The sequence below is a fragment of the Vicugna pacos genome, chromosome 6 (genome assembly GCF_048564905.1).
Source record: "Vicugna pacos chromosome 6, VicPac4, whole genome shotgun sequence".
NCBI lineage: Eukaryota > Metazoa > Chordata > Mammalia > Artiodactyla > Camelidae > Vicugna > Vicugna pacos.
Genome location: NC_132992.1, coordinates 32698741 through 32720633, shown reverse-complemented (window position 1 = coordinate 32720633; position 21893 = coordinate 32698741). Strand labels below are relative to the sequence as shown.

The following is a 21893-nucleotide window of genomic DNA, read 5'->3' as shown; positions in this document are numbered from 1 at the left end:
GTGTGTATGTGTGTGTGTGTACACCACATCTTTATCTGTTCATCTGTTGATGGACACTTAGGTCTCTTCCATACCTTGACAATTGTAAATAATGCTGCTGTGAAAATTGGGGTGCATACATCTTTTCAAATTAATGTTTTTAACTTTTTTTGGTTTTATATACCCAGGAGTGGAATTGCTGGGTCATATGGTAGGTCTATTTTTAGTTTTTGAGAAATTTCCTACTGTTTTCCACAGTGGCTGCACCCATTTACATTCCCATCAACAGTGTGGGAGGGTTCATTTTTTCCACATCCTCACCAGCAGTTGTTATTTGTGTTCTTTTTGATGACAGCCATGCTGACAGGTGTGAGGTGATATCTCATTGTGGTTTTGATTTGCATTTCCCTGATGATCAGCGATGTTGAGCATCTTTTCATGTGCTCATTGGCCATCTGCATTTCCTCTTTGGAAAATTGTCTTTTCATTTCTTCTGTTGTTTGGGCTTTTTACTGCTTATGAAAAACAACATCCAGATACCAAGCAGGAATCTTTAGGGAGTTTATTGAAAGATCAGGTTTACTGAAGGTGGTTCACAAATATCTTTAATAAACTACTATCTCTTTCACTTAGCTGTGCCTCATGAATTCCCCTATTTAACTAAATCCAGTTCATGATTCTTCACAAACTTTAAGGTATTCATTTAAAACAAGTAATGAAATAATTTAACAGTGAGAGAATCACATTTAACTATTTATTTTATATTGAATAGCAGGAAAGCAACAGATTAATCTGTTACGTTTGTTTGAGAACACAGTTAAATTCCTTCTTATTTGAATATTTCACCCTGGTTGATTAATCAGCTGTGTTTAACTTAAAAGCTGATAGAATTAAGTTTCCTATCAGTACAGAACAAGGCATTTTATAATACAGCATCTGAATTTGAAGGTATTTGAGGTCCAAGGAGTTATTTTTACAGCTCTTCATTAGAGCTTTCTATAGCTGAAAACATTTCCAAGACTGCATTCTAACTAGTGTCCTGGAAGAAATTTAGATTCTGTGCATGCAGGAAACAGAATCTGGAGCTGTGTTATTTGAAGGGCGCGAGATAGCCATGTTCCAACGTGGTTCCTGGCAGACAGTGTCGTTCTTCCTGATTCAGTAGCTTCCTGTCACAGAAATGACAGCGCGCCCACCCGCTCACAGCAGTGGTACTCTGACTGAGGGTTCCTGGGAGTTCTGCTTAGACCCTGTTTTTCCAGCCCTTCCAGTGACTTTGTAAACCACAAAAAATCACCTTCTGCTTATACCAACTTGGATGATTTCCGTTATCTGCAACTTATTTCTCACTAATAATAAGGTTTGATTTTTGATGATTATTTTTGTACTCACCCATCTTTATTTACTGGCTGTAATAGTTTTTCAGATAATTTTCTGGAAGTTTCCAGTTAATTCTTTTTTAAATTAAAGTATAGTCAGTTTACAATGTTATGTCAATTTCTGGTGCACAGCATAATAATGCTTCAGTCATACATATACATACATGTATTCCTATTCATATTCTTATTCATTATAGGTTACTACAAGATATTGAATATAGTTCCCTGTGCTGTAAGTATAAACTTGTTTATTCCAGGTAATTTTTAACTGGACAATTTTCATCTCCTCTTTGCTAATTTCTTCCTCATTTTACTTGACTATTTGCAGCATATATTGTAGGTGATAATGAATACTCGGTGGTTTTTCTAACTTTACTGGGAAAGCTTCTAGTCTTTCTCCATTGAAAATAATTCTGGCTTTGGAGATTCGAGATATGTAATGTTAAAAAGGTATTCATCTTTCCCCATTTGACTAAAAACTTCCTTATTTAAAAAAAATTAAGAATGAAAGTTGGTTTTTACCAAAAAAATTTTTTCAACATCCATGGAAATGATTATGTTTCTCTTTTTTCTATTGATATGATATATTATATTAACAGATTTCATAATATTGAATCTGTTATTAATAATTGAATCTAATTACTATTAGGAATATTAATAGTCCTAATATTGAGTTGTCTCACATTCCTTGAAAAACCCCACTTGGTCATGGTATTTAATGCTTTACTCGATTCTCATCACTAATATTTTGTGATTTTTACACTGATATTCATAAGTGGGTAGTTTTTCTTTTTTGTACTATTTTTGCTGTTTTCATATTGATTTAATGCTTGCTTTACAAAAATGATTAGAAAAATTTCTATTTTTTTTCTATGCTTTGCTCTGTGAAATTATCTATATGTGGTGATTTTGAGATGGAAGAGTGTGTAGAGGGTAACTCTTTGACAACTTTATTCTATGCTACTTCTACGCTACTTGGTCTGTTTAGATTTTCAGTGTTTTCTGGGGTCAATTTTGATCCATTTCATACAAGTTTTCAAATGTATTTGGATAGAAATGAGCAAAACCAGATATGTATATATTATATATTTTGTTATATGTATATATTTGCTGTTATCTGGTTATTTCTTCCTTTGCTATTTGGTGTGTTTGTGCTTTCTCCTTTTAAAAAAATTTGGGCTCACTAATAACTTATTTAGTTGATTTTCAAAAATCAGTTCTTATATTTGCTGTTTCTAGCTGTAAAATTTCATTAATTTCAATACTTTGTGCTTCTCTGTATATTACTTCTTTTCTCCCAATTTTCTTAGGTATGTTTTCTTTTTCTTCTTAATTTATTGCTTTGCATCTTCAATTCATTTATTTTGATTGCTTATTAATATAAGTGTTTTAGGCTATGGATTTTCCCCTGAGCATTTATTTAGCTATATAACTGCATATGTGGGGTAATAATAATAATAGTGATGAATAAATCAGCCTCTCATGAAAACAGTTTACAACTTTATGTGAACACACATAGTCTTCTGAAAACAAACGTTTTAAACACATGTGGTTTTCTGTAACAAATATTTTTAGTTTTCAGGTTATAAGACAACAATCCATGCAACTACTTAAAAAAAATCTTTCATTAGTGTAGGAAAGCTCCTTGGTCTTTTTAGTTGACTGATTTAGACAAATGCTCAACTCTGTAAACACAAGATACAGAAAAAATATAAATTTAACTAAATTTGTTAGTAACTGATGTATAAATATGCTTGCTGTTTTCTTATCTGTCTAATAAGATGAAATGGTTGGTTTAAGGCTCTGTTTTCTTAAAGCCTCCGTGTCAGTGGTCTCCTTTTCTTTCAAGGTAATTTGTGAAATTGCTAACTAAAGCTTGTAGCTTTTGTCTTCAGATACAATTTCTAATCAAGATCAAAGTAATGATTATCGTAGCAGGGAGAGTATAGCTCAATGGTAGAGTGCATGCTTAGCATGCACGAGGTTCTGGGTTCAATCCCCAGTACAGTATCTCCATTAAAAAAATAGTAATAAATAAATACACCTAATTACCCCACCCCCCCAAAACACAAACAACAAAAAAGAATTTAAAAAACAAATGAAAAAATTAATGCATATTGAGCTCATATTTTTCTGATTTCAAAATTAGAATTATTTTAATATGTCATAGAGTATAATCATTAATTAGATTTTCTGTGAATATTTGAAACTTTTTCCTATCCATAGAAGCATAGATGTTTCCCTCTGCTTGTCTTTAAGAGCTTCACAGATGCTCTCTGGCTAGCATGGTGGAGATGAGATGGCTATGTCCTTGATTTGAGAGAAGAGACAGTGGGATCATCCCTCAAACAGACCCAGGGGCAGCTGCAACTCACATAACTGTATAGAGTTAGCAGGACAATGTCAGTACCTTGAAAAACAGCAGGGTGTGGATTAGGCTCTGCAAGCGGTGGACCCACTGAGCTCCACAGCCTCCCTCTGTGGACTGGCCTCTGCCTTACATCTCACCCAGAGCAGCTCCATCAGAGCTCTGAACACAAGGCAGGGAGGAGCCCTGGAGTTCACGGAACCCAGCTTTTCACTCTTTGGGGAATTAAGAGTTCATGCCAACCTGGCGCTTAACCAAACTATGGGATCTTCCAGGAGAAACAGTCTTTATGACGTTGGTCATTCAAATTCCCCTGACCGTGAAAAGCCATTCATGCAAAAGATTAGGTTGTGCCCATCATATCCAGAGCCAAACAGAATATTCAGGCCACAGGGCAGTTTCCGGAGTGCCATGCACAAAGCATCTTAAGGTGACAGGTTCTGGATTCTGACCTAGATTTAATTCCTGACTCTTTCATTAACTAGCTATGTCACTTTGGAAGCAAGTGCCTTATTTGTCTCCATGCTTCAGCCTCCTCGGTGGGTTGGGTATCATAACAACAGCACGTGGATCTCAGGATTGGCTTGGAGGATTAGCGATAACGTGTGTACAGTGTTTGGAATGGCACATAGTAAATGATCAGTAAATGTTCACTATTATTACTTAGCATGGTTGTGCTGTATCCTCTTTGACAAGCCCCATGCTCTTCATTTTCCAACAACTCAGCTACTTTAACCAGACCCCAGGTTACCTCAGTACTGAGAAGCAGCTACCCTTGGATTTTCCTGGTCACCCAGCTATAGGGTGTTTCCAGGCTCCCAGGAGCTTCTTGTCTTTCTAGCCTCATGAAAACCATTAAATTCTCAGCCGAGAGGACTCTGACTCTTACTATTGGGTCCTGTGGGTGGGGGAGCAAGTGGAGCATCCTATGGCAATGACCTTGGAGTCTGTCCTCCTGTCCTTGTCTGGGAGTTAAAGGTGTACCTGTGGGTGATGAGATTCGTTTAGTTCAACCACAGGCAGGCCCGGGGTCCTGCTGGATTATCCTTATCCTTTACATTCAGAAGTGACATCCTTAACAAGGTCTGAGCCATTTGGGGGAGATTTTGAGACTCTCCTTGCATCTAGCACAGGCTTGATGTGTTTGGATTGTTTCCCAGTTCCTATGGAATTTTGAATCTTGGAGCCCCAAGCATTGATTCACTGGGGGAAAGTCTCCCTTCCCTGGAGAGAAGTTGTAGGGCTTCTCTGGAGACTCATTGTAACAGTGCGATAACAAGGCCCCTGCCACCTCCGTCCCTTGGCTCTTGATCTCTCTAACTTTATGACTGGAAGTTTGCCCTTTTAGCCCCCAGGTGCAGAGCCTAGTAGCTCTGAAAAAGTTTAATGAGTCTGGTTGAGGGAGTGAGGGAAAAGTAGCAGGCAAGGCCCTCCCAGGGGCTGGACCAGTGGGGTTATGACCGTGGGCAGTGTGTGGCTCTGGGGGGCGGGATTGGCCCTTGCTCCAGGAACTGCAGGTTAATTCCTCTTCTGTCCCTTTCCTAGGAGTCTCTGCCCCCACCCCTCCACGTCTTCATCTCCCATGTTCACTGAGCTTGCCCCCCACCCCCTCATCGTGGCTTCTCAAAACATGGGCCCATCTCAAGGCTTGGGCCCCCACACATACCTACCAGCCTCTCTCTGCTCAATGTCACCACTTTAGATGGTCTATTACTGTCCAATTTATGTAAAATAGACACCCCTCTTGTCCTTTCCTGTTCCTTTGCTCTGCTTACTTGCTTTGATTTGTAACACTATCTGATATTTTATTTACATATATTTATTTTTCTGTCTCCTCTACTGGAAGGAAAACTATGAAGGCAGAAACTGACGTGTTCATTTCTGTGTTCCCTATACTTAGAACAGGCTTGGCACAAAGTAGGTGCAGAATAAGCACTTTTTAATGAAAGTGAGAAAGCAATACACCTCTTTCCCAGAGTAGTCTTTGCACGGGGCAGAGTAGCTGTTGGGTAGAGGCAGAAAGGGAGGCATGAGCAATTCTTGCAGCATTTTGCAGGGATTTTGGCTCTTAAGATGCAGGAGTGTCTTTTGAGAAGAGGATGACGTGAGAAAACCAAGGGTGAATCATTCAGACCAATTCCTGTCCTCTTGGGATGATGGACCTCTTTCTGAGAACGACACCGGTTAACTCGAGATGTCTTCAGCAACTTTGACTGCTCCACTGAGATGATTTTATTATATTCTCATCCTTGGGCCTCAAGAATGGTACCTAAAGTGACTTGAAGTATGGAGGATGAATACTCAAGAATATAAGCTTTCTTCCAGCCAGATAGGACCATTCCTTGTTTAAGCACACCTTGCACTTTGGCTTCCTGCTTTTGCCCCTGCATTTCTGCTAACAAGAGTGCCCTCCCGCCCCTCCTGCCTCCTCTTCAAGACCTAGTTCACATTCTTCTGTTGTAGAGCCTTCCCAGCTGTCATGGGGAAGAGCAACCTTTCTTTCCTCTGAACTCCTTTAAGCCTTACTTTTCATTCTTTCATGATATTTGGCCATGGACAATTTGGGGATAACTCAGGTAATAACTAATGAACTAACTCACTCTGAAATCTTTGGCTTCTCTAGTCTTCAAAGGTCTCCCTTCCTTTTGATGCTTAAAATCACATGAGTTGAAGCCTGAATCCTGATCGACAACTGAAAGTTCAGCAGTTGACTGGTTCCCCTCCCATGTAATTCCCAGAGGAATGCTTACATTTTCTGCCTCTCCCTGCCAGTCCTGGAGTCCTGCTGGGCTTCTGGCATCTTGTGACCAGCTTCTCCAACTGCTACTGCTTTCCCCATACCTCTCTACCTCAAGTGCAGGCAAAGGCCCCTCTATTATCTGTCCAAGCACATCAGAGAGCCTAGCTGTAGCACCACCAAAGCCCTGGGATGATAGAAAGGAATTCTAGTATAGAAAAGAGGGGCAGAACCCCATAGAACAAGATACAGGAAATTATTATTTTCAGAGTCTACCAACCATACACCTACGCAGGGTACTTTAAAATTTATTTATTTATTTAATGAAGTAGTTGATTTACAATGTTGTGTTAGTTTCTGGTGTATGGCATAGTGATTCAGTTATACATATACATATATATATATATATACCTTTTCATATTCTTTTTCATTGTAGGTTATTACAAGATATTGAATATAGTTCCCTGTGCTAAATAGTAGGATGTTGTTGTTTATCTATTTTATATATAGTAGTTTGTACCTGTAAATCCTAGACCCCTAATTTATCCCTCTCCCTCCTGCCTTTCCTCTTTGGTAACGATAAGTTTGTTTTCTATGTCTGTGAATCTGTTTCTCAGGCTTTCATGACATTTGGCCATGAATGATTTGGGGGCAACTCATCAGTGCCCAACAACACCAGTGTCACCAGTGCCTTGAAAGGCTTTGATGGTGACATCCCTGTCACTGTTCTTCTTGACATTTAAAGCCAGGGCTGATGGAGCGTGAGCTCTTCTCTCTTTGGACCCTCTTGTTCTGACCTTGTGTGGTGACCTGGTCCAGAGAAAAGATGAGAAGTGACATATTGAGGATTCTCACATTGTTACCCAGTTTTTGCAGTAGCTTTAATATCAGTTTATTCTAAATGCTTCTCTGAAGTCATCATTCAGCTGTGCTTACCGAGTATCTTCAGGTCTACTGTGTTCCAGGAGGGTACTTGATAAATGCTGAGGACTGAATTATCATGACAGCTGGTCTGGGTTACTTCAAAGTCCTCTATCACTGCTAGTGAGGGAACAAGAGAAACCACTGCTACCACTGCCAATTTTAGAAAGTTCTACATCACTGGCCTGCTGTGAGCCATGCTGAGCACAGTTAAACTGCTAACGATTGACCTAGGAGTAGGTCCTTTAAGTTCAGAGAGGGACAGGAATCCATAGTAAAGAGGACTGAGCCCCAAAGTATTAGACACTTTAATGAAAAAGATATATCAATTCAGAAGCCCACAAACTCACAGATTCTCCCAAGGTAGTACCAGAATGGGAGGCACGCAGTGCCCCAAAATTTGGGTGCTTAACGTAGTCCTTCAGTTCATCAGACACTTTATTCCCCTGTCGTGAGTTCCTTCCTAGAAACTCCATAGTCCATTCCCGCAACTTAACCTTGGACTGGGGCCACCCATGTACATCAGATCTATTTTTATGTCCTTGAATCTAAATGAGAATTAGCGTTCCAGTCCCTTTTAATCCCTGGGAGAGTCCTCATTTTATATGCAAATTGGTATATGCAAATAGATCTGAGGGGGCACTTTTTACCTCTGTGTGTTGCAGAATTCAAGGCTGTAATTAACATAAGTGGCCGCTCTGGGGTGTGAGCTCAGGAAGCATGCCAGTGGTACCAGGTGGGGGGTGGCTGTTATCTGCTCAATGCACTGGAACCCCAACTCTTGCCCAGCCAAAATATGCTGCTGGTCTAACTTAGTAACAGACCTTTTGCCTTATTTTAAAAAATTGCCTAATGACTCTTTCTTCAGTCTTGTTCTTCATAACCTCTCCATATATTTGGCACTGTTGACGCTCCTACCATCTTGGATTTCTCTTCCCCTGCTTGCTAACCCCACACGACTCTGTTTCTGTGGGCTTGCTTTCTGAATCCTCCTCTTGTTCCTCGTTTCACTGAGTCTCCATCTTGTTTTTTCCTCTCTACGTAAACGTCTCCAGAGTACATGGTTTCATATCCACCCGCTTGCTTGCTTCCTCCCTCCTTCCCTCATATTCCCTCTCTCACGTCCCTTATGTGGTACTAGGCTTAGGGAACACCAAGATGAAGAAAATCAAGTTTCTACCCTCAGGGAGTCATATAACCCATAAGTGGTAGCCTGACCTGGTACCTGGCTCCTCCTACTCATATTCCAGTGCTCATTGCTCTCTGTCTAAAAACTCTAAGTAATGAATGCATGCTCAATTTTAATCTCACATCTTCCATGACTCCCAACTTCACTGCTTTCTTCTCCACCAAACTGTTCTAGTCAGGAGAACTGGGTTTTATTCTTTCAACCGTCCTGTTACCTTGGGTAACTCATTTGACCTGTGTTGGACTGAATATCTCCATCTGTGGAATGAGGAGCTTGCAGCACCAGGCTCCTTCCAGCTCCAAAATTCTGATTATATACAATTGGAGGGAGTAGTGTCTAATGCAGAACAGCAACTATATAGTGAAACTAATGCCTTAAAAAAAAAAACTTACGAGTAGTATCCTCATAAAATTGTTTGTTGGGTCTGGAAAATATTTGTCCTTACCACCTATTATAATCAGCCAGTCTCCAGGACTATCCACAGGCTCAGGTAAAAGGAAGGCAGGCATAGGAGTGGCTGAAGTTGAAGCCTTACACTTTCCGGAAGGATTGTCCTTATAGAGGTAGTATTCTAAGGTCATTAACTTTTTTTTTTTTAACATTTTTTATTGATTTATAATCATTTTACAATGTTGTGTCAAATTCCAGTGTTCAGCACAATTTCAGTCATTCATGGACATATACACACTCATTGTCACATTTTTTTCTCTGTGAGTTATCATAACATTTTGTGTATATTTCCCTGTGCTATACAGTATAATCTTGTTTATCTATTCTACAATTTTGAAATCCCAGTCTATCCCTTCCCACCCTCCACCCCCTTGGCAACCGCAAGTCTGTATTCTCTGTCTATGAGTCTATTTCTGTCCTGTATTTATGCTTTGTTTTTGTTTGTTTGTTTGTCTGAGTAAGTTTGTGCCTTAATCCATAAATTTGTAAATGTGATTTATGTTAGATACATTTTTATAGAGTAAGAATTCCTCCTTTGGATCTTAAAAATTAACTTTCTGATGAGAAAAGTGATATTGTTTTCTTAGTCATTGATTCTTTGAATTTAAAAAACAGAGACCCATTCAGGCTAGTTGACTAAAGGGGTATGTGTATGTCTGTGAAATGATGAAATATTATATGGCAGTGAAAATGAGCCACACATAGCACAATTTAATCTCACAAATGTAAGACTGAGCAAAAGATGCCAGACACAGAACAATACATACTATGTGGATCCATTTGTATGGATTTCAAAAACAGGCAAAAACTAAGTAACCCATAGTGTTAGAGATCAGGATAAAAGTTACCTTTGGGGTGGAGGGGAGGAGCTGGGGAGGGACTTCTGGGGCACTAGTACCATTCTATCTCTTGACTTAGGTGGTGGTTACACGAGTGTGTTCACTTATGGTAATTCACTGAGCTTATGATTTGTACACTTATCTGTATATGTGTTATTTCTCAATAAAAACAATTAAAAGCACTCAAGTTCTACATTGCGGATTCCTGATACTGAGTGCAAGAAAAGTATGTCCAGAGAGGGAGAACCCAACTTAGACTTGAACATGAAGGACGAGAAGTGAGCTCTGGAAATTAGGTGGGTGGAGAGGACATTGCCAGTGATGGGACACATTGGGGCACAGGGCCAGTTTGGGGCAGAGTGAAGACAGTGGTTAGACTGAAGTAAATGCATACAGGAGTGTGTAAAATGGGAGCCCATGTTGAGGGGTAATTCCAGGAGCGACCATGGGTTGGGCTCTTGAGTGCCCAGCTGAGCAGTTTAGTTTTTTTCTTTTAGGCAGTGGAAGATTACTGAAGATTTGGCGCGTGGGTAATAGCAGTGCTTTGGGACATTGGAGAGGAGGGTACAAGGTAGCATGGAGTGGTCGGGGTGGACACAGTTGTCACAGAGGGACTGGAGGGGGGCGGATGGAGGACTGTGCACTGTGAGGTTGTCTGAGATCTGTCTGGCCGTGTTGATCCTGGCTGGTGCTCCAACTCCGTTTCTTGCTAGTGTAGACATGTTTGGGTCTGCACCTTTTCCTAAGTGCGCCTCAGGGGCACGAGGCTCAGGCCCGGTGTTCAGGGACAGCTTTGCAAATTGTGCCCCTGAGGACTCCCCCATGATTGGATCCTTCTCAGAAAGTGAGTGCTCTCACCTGAGCCAAACCTGCCTCGCCCCGCCCCAGTGAGGTCCAAGCGTGGGACCCAAACATGTATACTTCTGCTGTATTGTCTCTTTTGGCCTTGATTGTGCAGAGTCTGTTTGCAGAAATAGAAGGCTCAGGGTGACAGTGCCCAAGGCTGGGGCTGCCCCGTGGGCAGGGCATGCTGGGGTCTGGCCAGTCTGCCTCATTTAGGCTAATGTGAGTGTTGCTGAGCTCCCTCTGTGAATGTTGCTGTAAGTATTGCTGGCCTCTCTGCAGCAGGCAGATGGTGGAGTTCAGTCCTTCGTTTAGGAATCCTAGGCAAGGAAAGTTAAGCTAAAATTCCCGTGTAGAGAAGCATCTCCTCTTGCCTTTACTCTTTGTAGCCAACTAGATATGCTGTCCACGGAGAAAACAACCAATCGAGGCAGAACTGTGGTCTGGCAGGATGTGTCCCGGGGCCAGGAGTGACGGTGCTCCAGGTGGGATGGTCAGTGTCTCATAAGGACGAGGAAAACAGGATTTGTTCTTTGCCAAAACTGCAGAATAGCAGAGCTTCCTGAAATAACATCAACATTTGATATACTGGTTTACGATTCCTAGGAATTGAAATGCACCTCATAGGAATTGCCTTATTTTCCATTTTGACCTTCTCAACTAGGCTTTGAGAAGAATGGGGAAAAGAATATTATCCCTGCTTATCATGTGAAGATTTATGTGCAGACGTCCAGAAACAGGAGGTGTTTGTCCAGTTGCAAAGACGGTAAGAGATGGAACTTGAAACCAGGTCTCTCGGCTCCAAGTCCAGATTTTTCTCAACGCACTAGCTGTAGTGTTCCTGGACGGGACTCAACTGTCCTGCAGTATCTACCCCTAGAAGTTTAGCCCCAGGGACACTTGGCCTACCAGTCTCTGAAAACATCTGATGGGGAGGTGGTACATGATGAGTTGAGGGGACAAAGGAGGAGTAAATGAGAGAAGCAGGATGTTTCCCGTCCGGTGAGTACAGTGCTCCTTTTCCCAGGAAGCAACCAAGACTGGGCTATAGGCGTTGAGCAGAGGACTGGGGAGGGGGCGGGGAAAATGGCCACACGAGAAGAGAACAAAGCTACCCCCACCCTCCCTAGTTGAGTCAGACTGTGTAGACAGTATGGAAGGTTCCAGTTGGTCGATGGATGGCCCAGCTCAGGGTAAGGACCTACTAAGGGTAAGGACCCAGAAGATTTGTAGACCTCTTGGGGCTAGAATGGGCTCCACTCCCTGTATTTTCCTAAGGAGCATAAAAACCTAACAGGTGAAAACTTCAGCTGTCTGCACTGTGCACTCTCATCAGGGAGGACTTCACAGCTAGGCCAGAAATCCAGATCATGGGGGGATCTGGATCTCCATGGGATCATGGAGAGTCTGTTGGGGGTCCTTTTACCTGTCAGACGCTGCTGGTCTAATGTGGAGCTCCCTGTGGCTTTTGATCAAGGAAATTACTTTAGAAGGTTCCAGGTGGCAGCAAAGCCCAGATGAGTAGACCTGAGCTTAGAGGTGGCATGAGGGGTCCCCTGCTGAGGTGAATGCAGAGCAACTACTTGGCTTTTCTGGGCGGCCTAGAGGGCAGAGGGTCCTGTCATAATCTAAGGCATGTAGCTCTGCCTTCATTGAACTTCTTGATAGTTCTGATATAAGGGGGTTATTTTTCACTGGTAATAGTGGCAATTCCTGCAAAGATGTATTTTGAGAGTAAAATCAGTTGTCTTGCTCCCTCATCTTACCATTTCCAGATGTGGTGACCAAGCCCATGTTCACCCTCTGTATCGTTCTTAATTTTCTGGACTCTGAATATATCTGTTCTTGGTAATTGTCGTGTGTGTGTGTGTGTGTGTGTGTGTGTGTGTGTGAGAGAGAGAGAGAGAGAGAGAGAGAGAGAGAGAGAGAGAGCAAGTGTGTCTGCCATGCCCAAGGGTCAGGGCTTCTTCCTGGGGCCATGGCCTTTCCTCCTGCCACATTCTTTCTTCAAGATCTTTGGCAGTGATGCATGCTACAACATGGAAGAACCTTGAAAACATTATGGTAAGTGAAAGGGGCCAGATACAAGGGGCCACGTATTATACCATCCATTTACATGAAATGTCCAGAATAGGCAAACCCACAGGCACAGAAGGTAGACTAGTAGTTGCCAGGGGTTGGAAGGGTGGATAAAATTGTTCTTAAAATGATCGTGGTGATGAATGCACGATTCTGTGAATAGACTAAAAGCTATTGATTTGTATGCTTTAAATGGATGGGTTGTATTATTTGTGAATGATATCTTAAGGAAGCTTTTAAAAAAGAAAAGACCAAAGACCCTGGTGTAACCCAGACACAGTGAGTTGGCTGGAGAGACTGTGATGTGACTACACCGAGGTGGGGGCAGGTCTTGGGACAGACTCCACGCAGGAATGTCTGACACAGAATTCTGAGATGGGCAGAAGTTAACTCAGTCCTTGGGATGTTTGTCGCTTTTTCCTTTACTAATTTATTCTTCTGTTTTTCCTAGTCCAGTCCATAGACAGTCTTGGTCACTAGTAGGTATATGGCCTCTTCCTTCTAGTGTCCAGGCCAACCCCTTTTAGTTATCTGAGTCTTATTCGACCTTGTCCCTAGAATCTGTTTCCTTGGTACGTGGTTTACTTTCGAGACTAATGGCCCAGGGCAAATATCCTATGAAAGAAGCTTTTCTCTTAAAAATATTTTCCTCTGTTTATGTGATTTCCCAGAACTCATGTTCCTTCACATCTCTGTGAGATCAAAAGTTGTTCAAGGACAAGTACTTTCCTATTAACTTCAAAGACTCGCATTAGTAGCAGCTCCTGCAACACAGCAGGAATTCAGTGCAGGCTTGCTTGCAGACATTTCCTTCTCACCCTCATAACTACGATCAAATTAAATGTATATATATACACACACACACATATACATAATACACAATCAGTAATAAATATATATATATTTCCTCTTACAGTAACTCTAAATTTTTTTTAAATGTAAAAGGAACACTGGTTCATTGCGAAAAATACGGAAAATATAGGCAACTGGGAAGAAAATAAAGATTCCCCTGGAGTTCTGCCATCAAGGAATAACCACCTGAATGGTTTGGCAGAGTCCCTTTCTGTCTTCTTTAGCTACCCATAAGTTTATATCTTCTTTATTATTTGTTTAACTATAAATTTTGACACACACCAAAGAACATATTTAACATTGATCTAAATCTAAATTACAAAGCTTGATTATGTGTTGAACACCATTGAGCCCGCCACCCAAATCCAAACTGATAATTACTAACATGGGTTCCCCCAGCCCACGCCCTGCCTCTCTACCCTAGAGGTCATTCCTATTCAGAATTTTGTGTTTATCATTCCCTTCCTGTTGAAAATCACATTTTATTACATGTGTGCAATGCCTGTACAATGTATTATTTTGTTTTCAAGTTTAACTTAAAAATCTTTCAGTGTGTAGTCCTCTAGGATTGCCTTCTTTCCAACATTTCTAAGATTCATTCTTTCTATTGATTGAACTGTAGTTCATTCATTTCACTGTTGTATGATATTCCATTCTGTGGTCTTGTCACTACCTATTTGCTCTCCTGCCTTTGGACATTGGTCTTTATTTCCTTCCTTCTTTTCTCCATCTTATTCTCCACCCTCTGTCTCTCTCCTGTGAACATTCTTGCTCATCTTCTGGTGCATATGTGCAAGTAGTTTCTCTGCCTAGGAATGTTCATCTTTATGAGGTGACGACAAATTATTTTCCAAAGCAATTATATACATTTACAACCCCACTAGCAGTGTGAAAGATCTTCTGTGGATCCACAGTCTCTCCAACGCTTGCTATTATCATATTTATATATATTTTTTACAATATAATGGGTATACAGTGGTATCTTATTACTGTCTTAATTTGCATTTCCCTAATAACTAATGAGATCAAGCATCTTTTTGAACATTTATTTGCTATATTTCTTTCCTCTTTAATGTAATTCAGGTCAAATGTATGGCCTATTTTTCTAGTGGGTTGCTTATCTATTTATGGCTTTGTAAAAAAACGATATGCTGATTATATATTATGGGTACGGAACATTTGTTATCTGTGTCACAAATACGTTCTGCTTGTTTGTGATTTGCCTTTAACTTTATTTTGAGGATATTTTAAGAAACAGAAATTCTTAATTTTAGCATAATTTATCAGTATTTTCTTTTTTGTTTAGCACTTTTCTGACCTTCTTTAGACAGTTCTTTTATATGCTAAGGCTGAAAACAATATTCCCTGATCTTTTCTTCTAGGCGTTTTGATTTCAATATTTAACTTTTTTGTCCATCTGGAATGGATGTTGGTGTCTGATATGAAGTAGGGAATCCAATTTTACTTTTTGTCCATGTGGACAACGAGCAGTACCAGCTTCCTTTCCCCTTTGACGTACAGCACTGTCCATATCTGTGTGGGACTCTTTCTTGGCTCTGTTTTTTCTGCTGGTCATTTTGTGCATATTAGTGCTACTACAATCTTGCCTTTATCACTCTTGTTTCATGTCTTGATATCTGCTTAGGCAAGATATCATATTCCTTAGCCACTTGATTAAAGTGGCTTCTTTACTATTTTTCCTGAGTATTCTAGGCTCTTTGATGATTTAAATTTTGCCCCCGAGGTGAGATTATAATGTTACTACAAGTTTATAAACTTGCTTTTTAAAAAAAAGCTTAAAGAACATGGAAATTAATATATGTATATGTGTTATATACATATGCATGACTAGGACATTATGCTGTACACCAGAAATTGACACATTATAACTGATTATACTTCAATAAAAAAATAAAAAACTTAATACTACACTGTGAACACTTTGTGATTACATATTATTGTAAAATATAATTTTTAACGGCTGCATGATATGTTACTGTTTTTTTTATTTTATTTGTTTATTTTGTGTAACCTTGGTTTTTTTTAAGGAGGGTAATTGGGTTTATTTATTTATTTATTTATTTATTTATTTATTTATTTAATGGAGGTACTGGGGATTGAACCCAGGACCTCCTGCTTGCTAAGCATGCGTTTTGTGACCGAGCTATACCTTCCCCAACTGATATGTTATTGTTTAGATGTTACCATAGTTTATTTATTCCCTCCTCCATTTTGGAATATTTAAGTTGTTGCCAAATTTTCACTATTGTAAGCAATTCTGGGATGAATATTCCTGTTGCAAAACATACCCACGACTATTTCCTCAAGACAGAAGTAGGATTTCAGAGTCTAAAGATTTGCTCAATTTTAAGTTTTTTAATGCAAACTGATATTTTTTTGGAAGTGCATATGAATTGTGTGACAATAAGGTCTCTGGACAGGTTCTCTTGCTAACAGTGAATATTATGAAAAAAAATTTCTAACTCGATAGACAAATAATTTAAAACCAAGTTAAATTTGGATTACATATCAGTCTGGGTTAGCATATTCTACATTCAGATTTTTCTAGTGAACAGCCATGGGTCCTTGTACAGTGAACTCTCTCCTAAGTATTACCTCCCTTTGTTCCATTAGAAGAATTGAGCGTGGCCCGCGGGCCCGTGGAGAATCAGACTGCCTCGGTGACGGAGTTTATTTTGCTGGGACTTCCTCTCAGCAGGCAGGTGGAGCTGCTGTTCCTGGTGCTGCTGCTGCCCACGTTCCTGCTGACGCTCCTGGGGAACCTGCTGATCATCTCCATTGTGCTATCCTACCCCCGCCTCCACATCCCCATGTACTGCTTCCTGTGCAACCTCTCCGTCCTGGACATCCTCTTCACCTCTGTCATTTCTCCAAAAGTACTGGCCAACTTAGCGTCTGGGGATAAAACCATCTCGTTTGCTGGCTGCATCACCCAGTGTTATTTCTACTTCTTCCTGGGCATGGTAGAGTTTCTCCTGCTGACAGTTACGTCGTGTGATCGCTACGCCGCCATCTGCTACTCCCTGAGATACAGCACCATCATGAGGCCTCCTGTCTGCATTGGGACTGTTGGGTTCTCTTGGGTGGGAGGCTTCCTATCTGTGCTCTTTCCCATCATCCTCATCTCCCAGCTGCCCTTCTGTGACTCCAACATCATTAACCATTTCTTCTGTGACAGTGGGCCCCTGCTGGTCCTGGCCTGTGCAGACACCACTGCCATCGAGCTGATGGATTTTATGTTTTCGTCCATGGTCATCCTCTGCTGCATAGTCCTTGTGGCCTATTCCTGTACGTACATCGTTTTGACAGTAGTCCACGTCCTTCTGCAAGTGGAAGGAAGAAGGCCTTCAACACCTGTGCTTCTCCCCGACCATAGTTGTGATTTCCAGCAGCATCACAGTGTTTATCTATGTGATTCCCTTCCAGAAAGACAGTCTGGAGATCAACAAGGTCCCTTCAGTCCTGAGCAGTGTTGTGGCTCCATTCCTCAACCCCTTTATATATACTCTGAGGAATGAGATGGTGTTGGGGGTCCTCAGGGATGTGTGGGTCAGGGTTCGAGCCGTCTGGGGTAAGAGGATGAGGACAATGCTAAGGGGCAGAGACCACACAGGAGGGGCTAGTCTCTCTTCCTCTTCACTACCGCATATCCATTGTGCAAATCCCCAGTATTAAGAGAGGGGATCTGCCTTGGACGAAAAGGTGAGCTCGCTAAAGGACCCTGAATGGTCTACAGCAGAAAGAAGATTGAACTTGGAAACAGGGACTTGGACCCTGGCCCTTGTTCTAGCTCAAACTCTGTGGCAACAACCTTGTCACTTTGTCACCTGCCATTCAGTGCTCTCACTGGAAGTGTGTCAGCACTGGACCTGATGCTCTCTAAGTCCCGTCCCCACTGAATGTTCTAGGAATTGCTGAAGGGCCATGCAGCCCGTGTCCTGTTTGAAGTCTCAACATATTTGGCTCCATTTCCTTGCGAATCCTGAGTACAGTGCTTCTATCAGCTTGGCACGACGTCCTTCCCGGTCCCCTCTGCGTGGACCCTCTTACCTTCCATCTTCTCTAGGAATCCTTCTAGGAAGAAAACCTTCGTTATTCATTATTCTCCAATCCACTGTCATATCCCCCAATTCACTGTCCTTCCTTAGTGGACATTTGCAGTGATTGTGGTGGATGTATGGAATCCGTGTTATTTAACAATGCCACTTTCTGTAATAAAAATGGTCATAACACCCTCCGTGCTCACATTCCTAGATGAGACATGGCCCTGTTCCCTCAGCCTCCCCTGATGGGCCCATAGATAGATGATCTGACTGAAGGCACAAGCCATGGCTGGGCCAGTGATTTTTACAAATTTCCAAGTTCCCATTGGAAACCTTTAGCCAAGCACTTCCGTTCTCAGCCCACAGACCCACGTGGCTTGGCTGGGACGGATAAACTGTGCAAACAAGTGTCTCTTTTTTGAGAGTGTGAACAAACAGATGTAGGGACTGTACCAGAGACTGGTGATGCGCCCCCTGGAAACTCAAGTACACACGGTGCCTGAAGTGGCCATCTGGGGTCATACACAAGCTGATAAGTAATTAAAGGGAACCAGTCTGCCCGTCAAAGAGAATGAAATTGATGTGTAGAGAAAAATAGAGAAGAGACAGATGAGAGTCCACTCAGCCACAGACAGAATAAAGGGCCCTCCTCTCTAATGACTTCCCAGGCCAGGGAGCTGACAGTTTATTTCCCATTCCTGGATTTGATAAGGTTGCCAGTACCTATACATCACACCCCTTTTTATTGAGCTGTTTTGAGAAGATTTTCGTTTCTTATGACCAAAAAACAGCTTGACTACAAAGCTCTCTGCATCAAGGATAGCCCCTCCCCCTTTCTAGCTCCAAGAACTAGAAAGATGCCTATTTCCAACTACCCTCTTTGTCTGAATTCTTGGTGCCCAAACACTGCCTGGGATGCTTGACTGGCCTCATCTAGGCCAGTGTGTTAAATTTTTTCAATGTCATCAGAAACCCTGAAATTTCCTTTTTTGTACCCCTTGGCCTCTAGCATCCACTTTGTATTAATACCTGTGCTTTGCCTGGAACATACACCTAAGGAAACTGTAGAGTGCTGTGGAAATAAACGAGGACCACCTGAATGAGAACAGAGGCCATTTATCCAGAACTGGCTACAGCAGGGGAGTTGCCATCATCACTTGCACTTGGCAGAGATTCAAATGCAGGCAGGGAACTGGGAAGCTTTATAGTAGAAGAGGGTGAGGATCAGGTTGGATCATTTACAGTTAAATAAAATTGTTCAGCCCCTCAGATAGGAGGTTTGAAAAGAAATGGAGGAGGGTGAAGCCTGAGGGTGCTGGGAGGGCCCCCTGAGGCGGAGAGGTCAGTGGGCAGTGGTGAGGGGTGGTCAGGAAATGGTGATGTGTTCAGATGTGGGAGTGAAGGCCAGCAAAGACAGCTTTTCTGCTTGCAAACTTTGCCTTAGCTGGTCTGTACTTGCGTTGTCTGAGAGTATGTCCTTGCCTTGCGCAGTAAAGTATTCAAGAGAGGCACAGTAAAGTTAAAATCAGTTTATTTAGGGTGATACACACTCTGTAGACAAGAGTTCAGTCCGTCCCACTCAGAAGGGAGAGCTGCTTAGGAGATAAATATTCTATAGGCAGAATGGGGGCCATCTCAGAAGGTGAGAGGAAAAAGGCCGTAAGGTTTTGGGGTGGTTAGTTTTTATGGGCTGGGTAATTTTATATGCTAATGAGGGGGATGATTTTTCCAGCTATGTTGGGGAAGGGGAAAGGATTTCCAGGAACTGGACCTCGCCCACTTTTGGCTATTTATTGTCAGCCCGGGAACTGTCATGGCACCTGTGGGTGTGCCGTGAGGCTCAAGGTCTACTGGAAGTCGAGTCTTCCGCCATCTTGGTTCCGACCAGGTTGTCCTGTCCTCAATTGCTGTGTCGCTCCTTCAGTGGTTGTGCCCTGCCCCCTTCCCTCCTGTCTCACTTGCTCCCACTTTTATACTCATTCCATTTCCAAGGCCAAATGGGAAGTAGCTTTCCCCCCTCTCAGAAGATAGAATCTTAAATTTGGCCTGTTGTCTGGTCCTAGAAAGCCTGTGGACTGGGGTAGCATGTCCAAGTGGGCCCAGCAGACATCTCTGGTCTTTGATGTGACTTCCTTTTCCTGATGTTATCTGTGGTCCCCACAGCTCCTGTTTGCCCATGGCCTCCCAGAGGGTTGCAGAGACAGAACCTGGGGGGCATCTAGGCTTCCAAAAATATATGAGGCCATCTGACACTCGGCAGTTGTTGGGGAAATATAATTAAAAACAAAATCTGCCAATCCAAAAGACCTCTCCTCAAAGGTGGAGGGGAGAGAAAACAACTTTACTATTGAAGATTCACTAAACCAGAGTATGACGAGCATCAGAGGCAGTCCTCTAGAGACTGCAAGACAGAAGAAATTTTGCCCTTTAATGTGGTCCAATAGACACAATGGATTGCATACGTTTTGTCAAGATAAATAACCAATCCTCAAGTAAGAGGACTTGACCACACCGTGTGTCACATGTAGTGCATCCTACCTTCACTTGGTGATTGGGGTGACCGTGTTAGCTAACTGGCTTTATCCGAAGGAAAAATAAACTTTTTGTATCTTTAAGACTGGCGGTAGTAATGGGCATGCAGCGCTCAGGAAGTTAGGTTCCTCCCCTCCCGCAGAGACTGGGAGAGAGGGGAGCTGTCTTCCTTGGCGACTGCACTTCAAAGACACGGCTCCCAGGTACTTAAGAAAGACCTGCTGAGTCACAAAGCTGGCCAGAGGCTCGTTTAGATTTTTTTTTTGTCTTTAATTCTTATTTTTTATTGAAGTATAGTTGGTTTACAATGTTAGTTTCAGGTGTACAGCAAAGTGATTCAGTTATACACACACACACACACACACATATTTTTTTTTTTAGTTTCTGTTCCATTACAGCTCATTACTAGAAATTGAATATAGTTCTCTGTGCTATACAGTAGGTCCTTGTTGTTTATCTATTTTATATATAATAATGTGTTATCTGTTAATCCCAAACTCCTAAGGATTTGGATTTTTAAAACTAAAGATTTATATACATTTAAGATTTATGTACATTTCAAAGGACAGACACAGAACTCACAAGTTTTCCAAAGCAAATGTCTAAGAAAAGGGAGAGGAGAGACAGCCCTTCCCTTATTTTCAACAGGGAGAATTCAGCCTCCTACTTGTACTTGCCCTTACACAGCCCTCTGGGAGCCCAGTTCCTACAATGCTTTTTGCTTCCACAGGCTTTGTCAGCTACAGGTAAATGTTTGTACTGGACCATGTACGATGAAAGGCAAGCACGCCTGACCCCTGTCTGGGAGTGCTCACCCCTGAAACTGACAGCATGGGCATAAATAAACCAAAATGAGGCTCACCTTTGACTGGAGAGCTTTTTTGTTTCTAATTTTTAATTATAAAAATACGCATTCATTGAAAATGTTCAGCCAGTATAGAAGTGTATAAAATAAAACATGAGTTCTACTAGCCTATTGTCCAGCAGCAAATGTTATTTGAACAGTTTATATTTATGGAACACACACATATTTTTTCATACACACATAACTTTTATTTTACAGAAATGGAATGGTGTTATATAAAGTGTCTACAACTTGGTATTTTAAAATATCTTTCCATGTCAATACCTATAAAACTACATAACTCATTTTTAGATGTCACTTTTATAAACAATGGACCTGAGATTGTTAGTATTTTGTTAATGGTGCTAAAATTTATTGCATAAATTCTTACTATTAATACTCAGGGCTTATAGCATTTGACCATTTTAAATTTCAGTAGATTATTTTGGTTGATTCTGCCAAATTGTCTACAAAAACGTAGTAACAATTTCCTTTCCCACCAACATTGTATGAAAATGTCCATTTTTTTTTCACCATTGGCATTACAAGATATTGGCAGTTTTAAAATTTGGGGGTCATTTTTTGGTCACTTAAAAAATAGTATCTCATTGTTTTGTGTTTCTTCTATTAGTAGTGAGGTTGAACATCTATCTCTTCGTATGTTCATTGATTATCTGCATATCTTCTGTGAATTGTTTATTCACATTTTTTTGCCCTGTGCACAAAGATAAAACATTAATTTTTCTGCTGGGTTGCTTTCCCTTTTCTGATTGCTTGGTATAAATCTTTTTGGGGGAGAAGGAGGTAACTAGGTTTG

General features: G+C 41.4%; 1 protein-coding gene across 1 annotated transcript in view; it reads left to right on the top strand.

Moving 5' to 3' along the window:
• Positions 1–17894, top strand: part of OR6J1 (olfactory receptor family 6 subfamily J member 1) — a 29688-nt gene extending 11794 nt beyond the window's left edge. Inside the window, 3 exon segments of the mRNA XM_072962799.1 lie at positions 16271–16972; positions 16975–17022; positions 17025–17894. Coding sequence (XP_072818900.1) covers positions 16271–16972; positions 16975–17022; positions 17025–17332 — 1058 coding nt within the window. The 3' untranslated portion in view covers positions 17333–17894.
• Positions 17895–21893: the final 3999 nt, after the last annotated feature.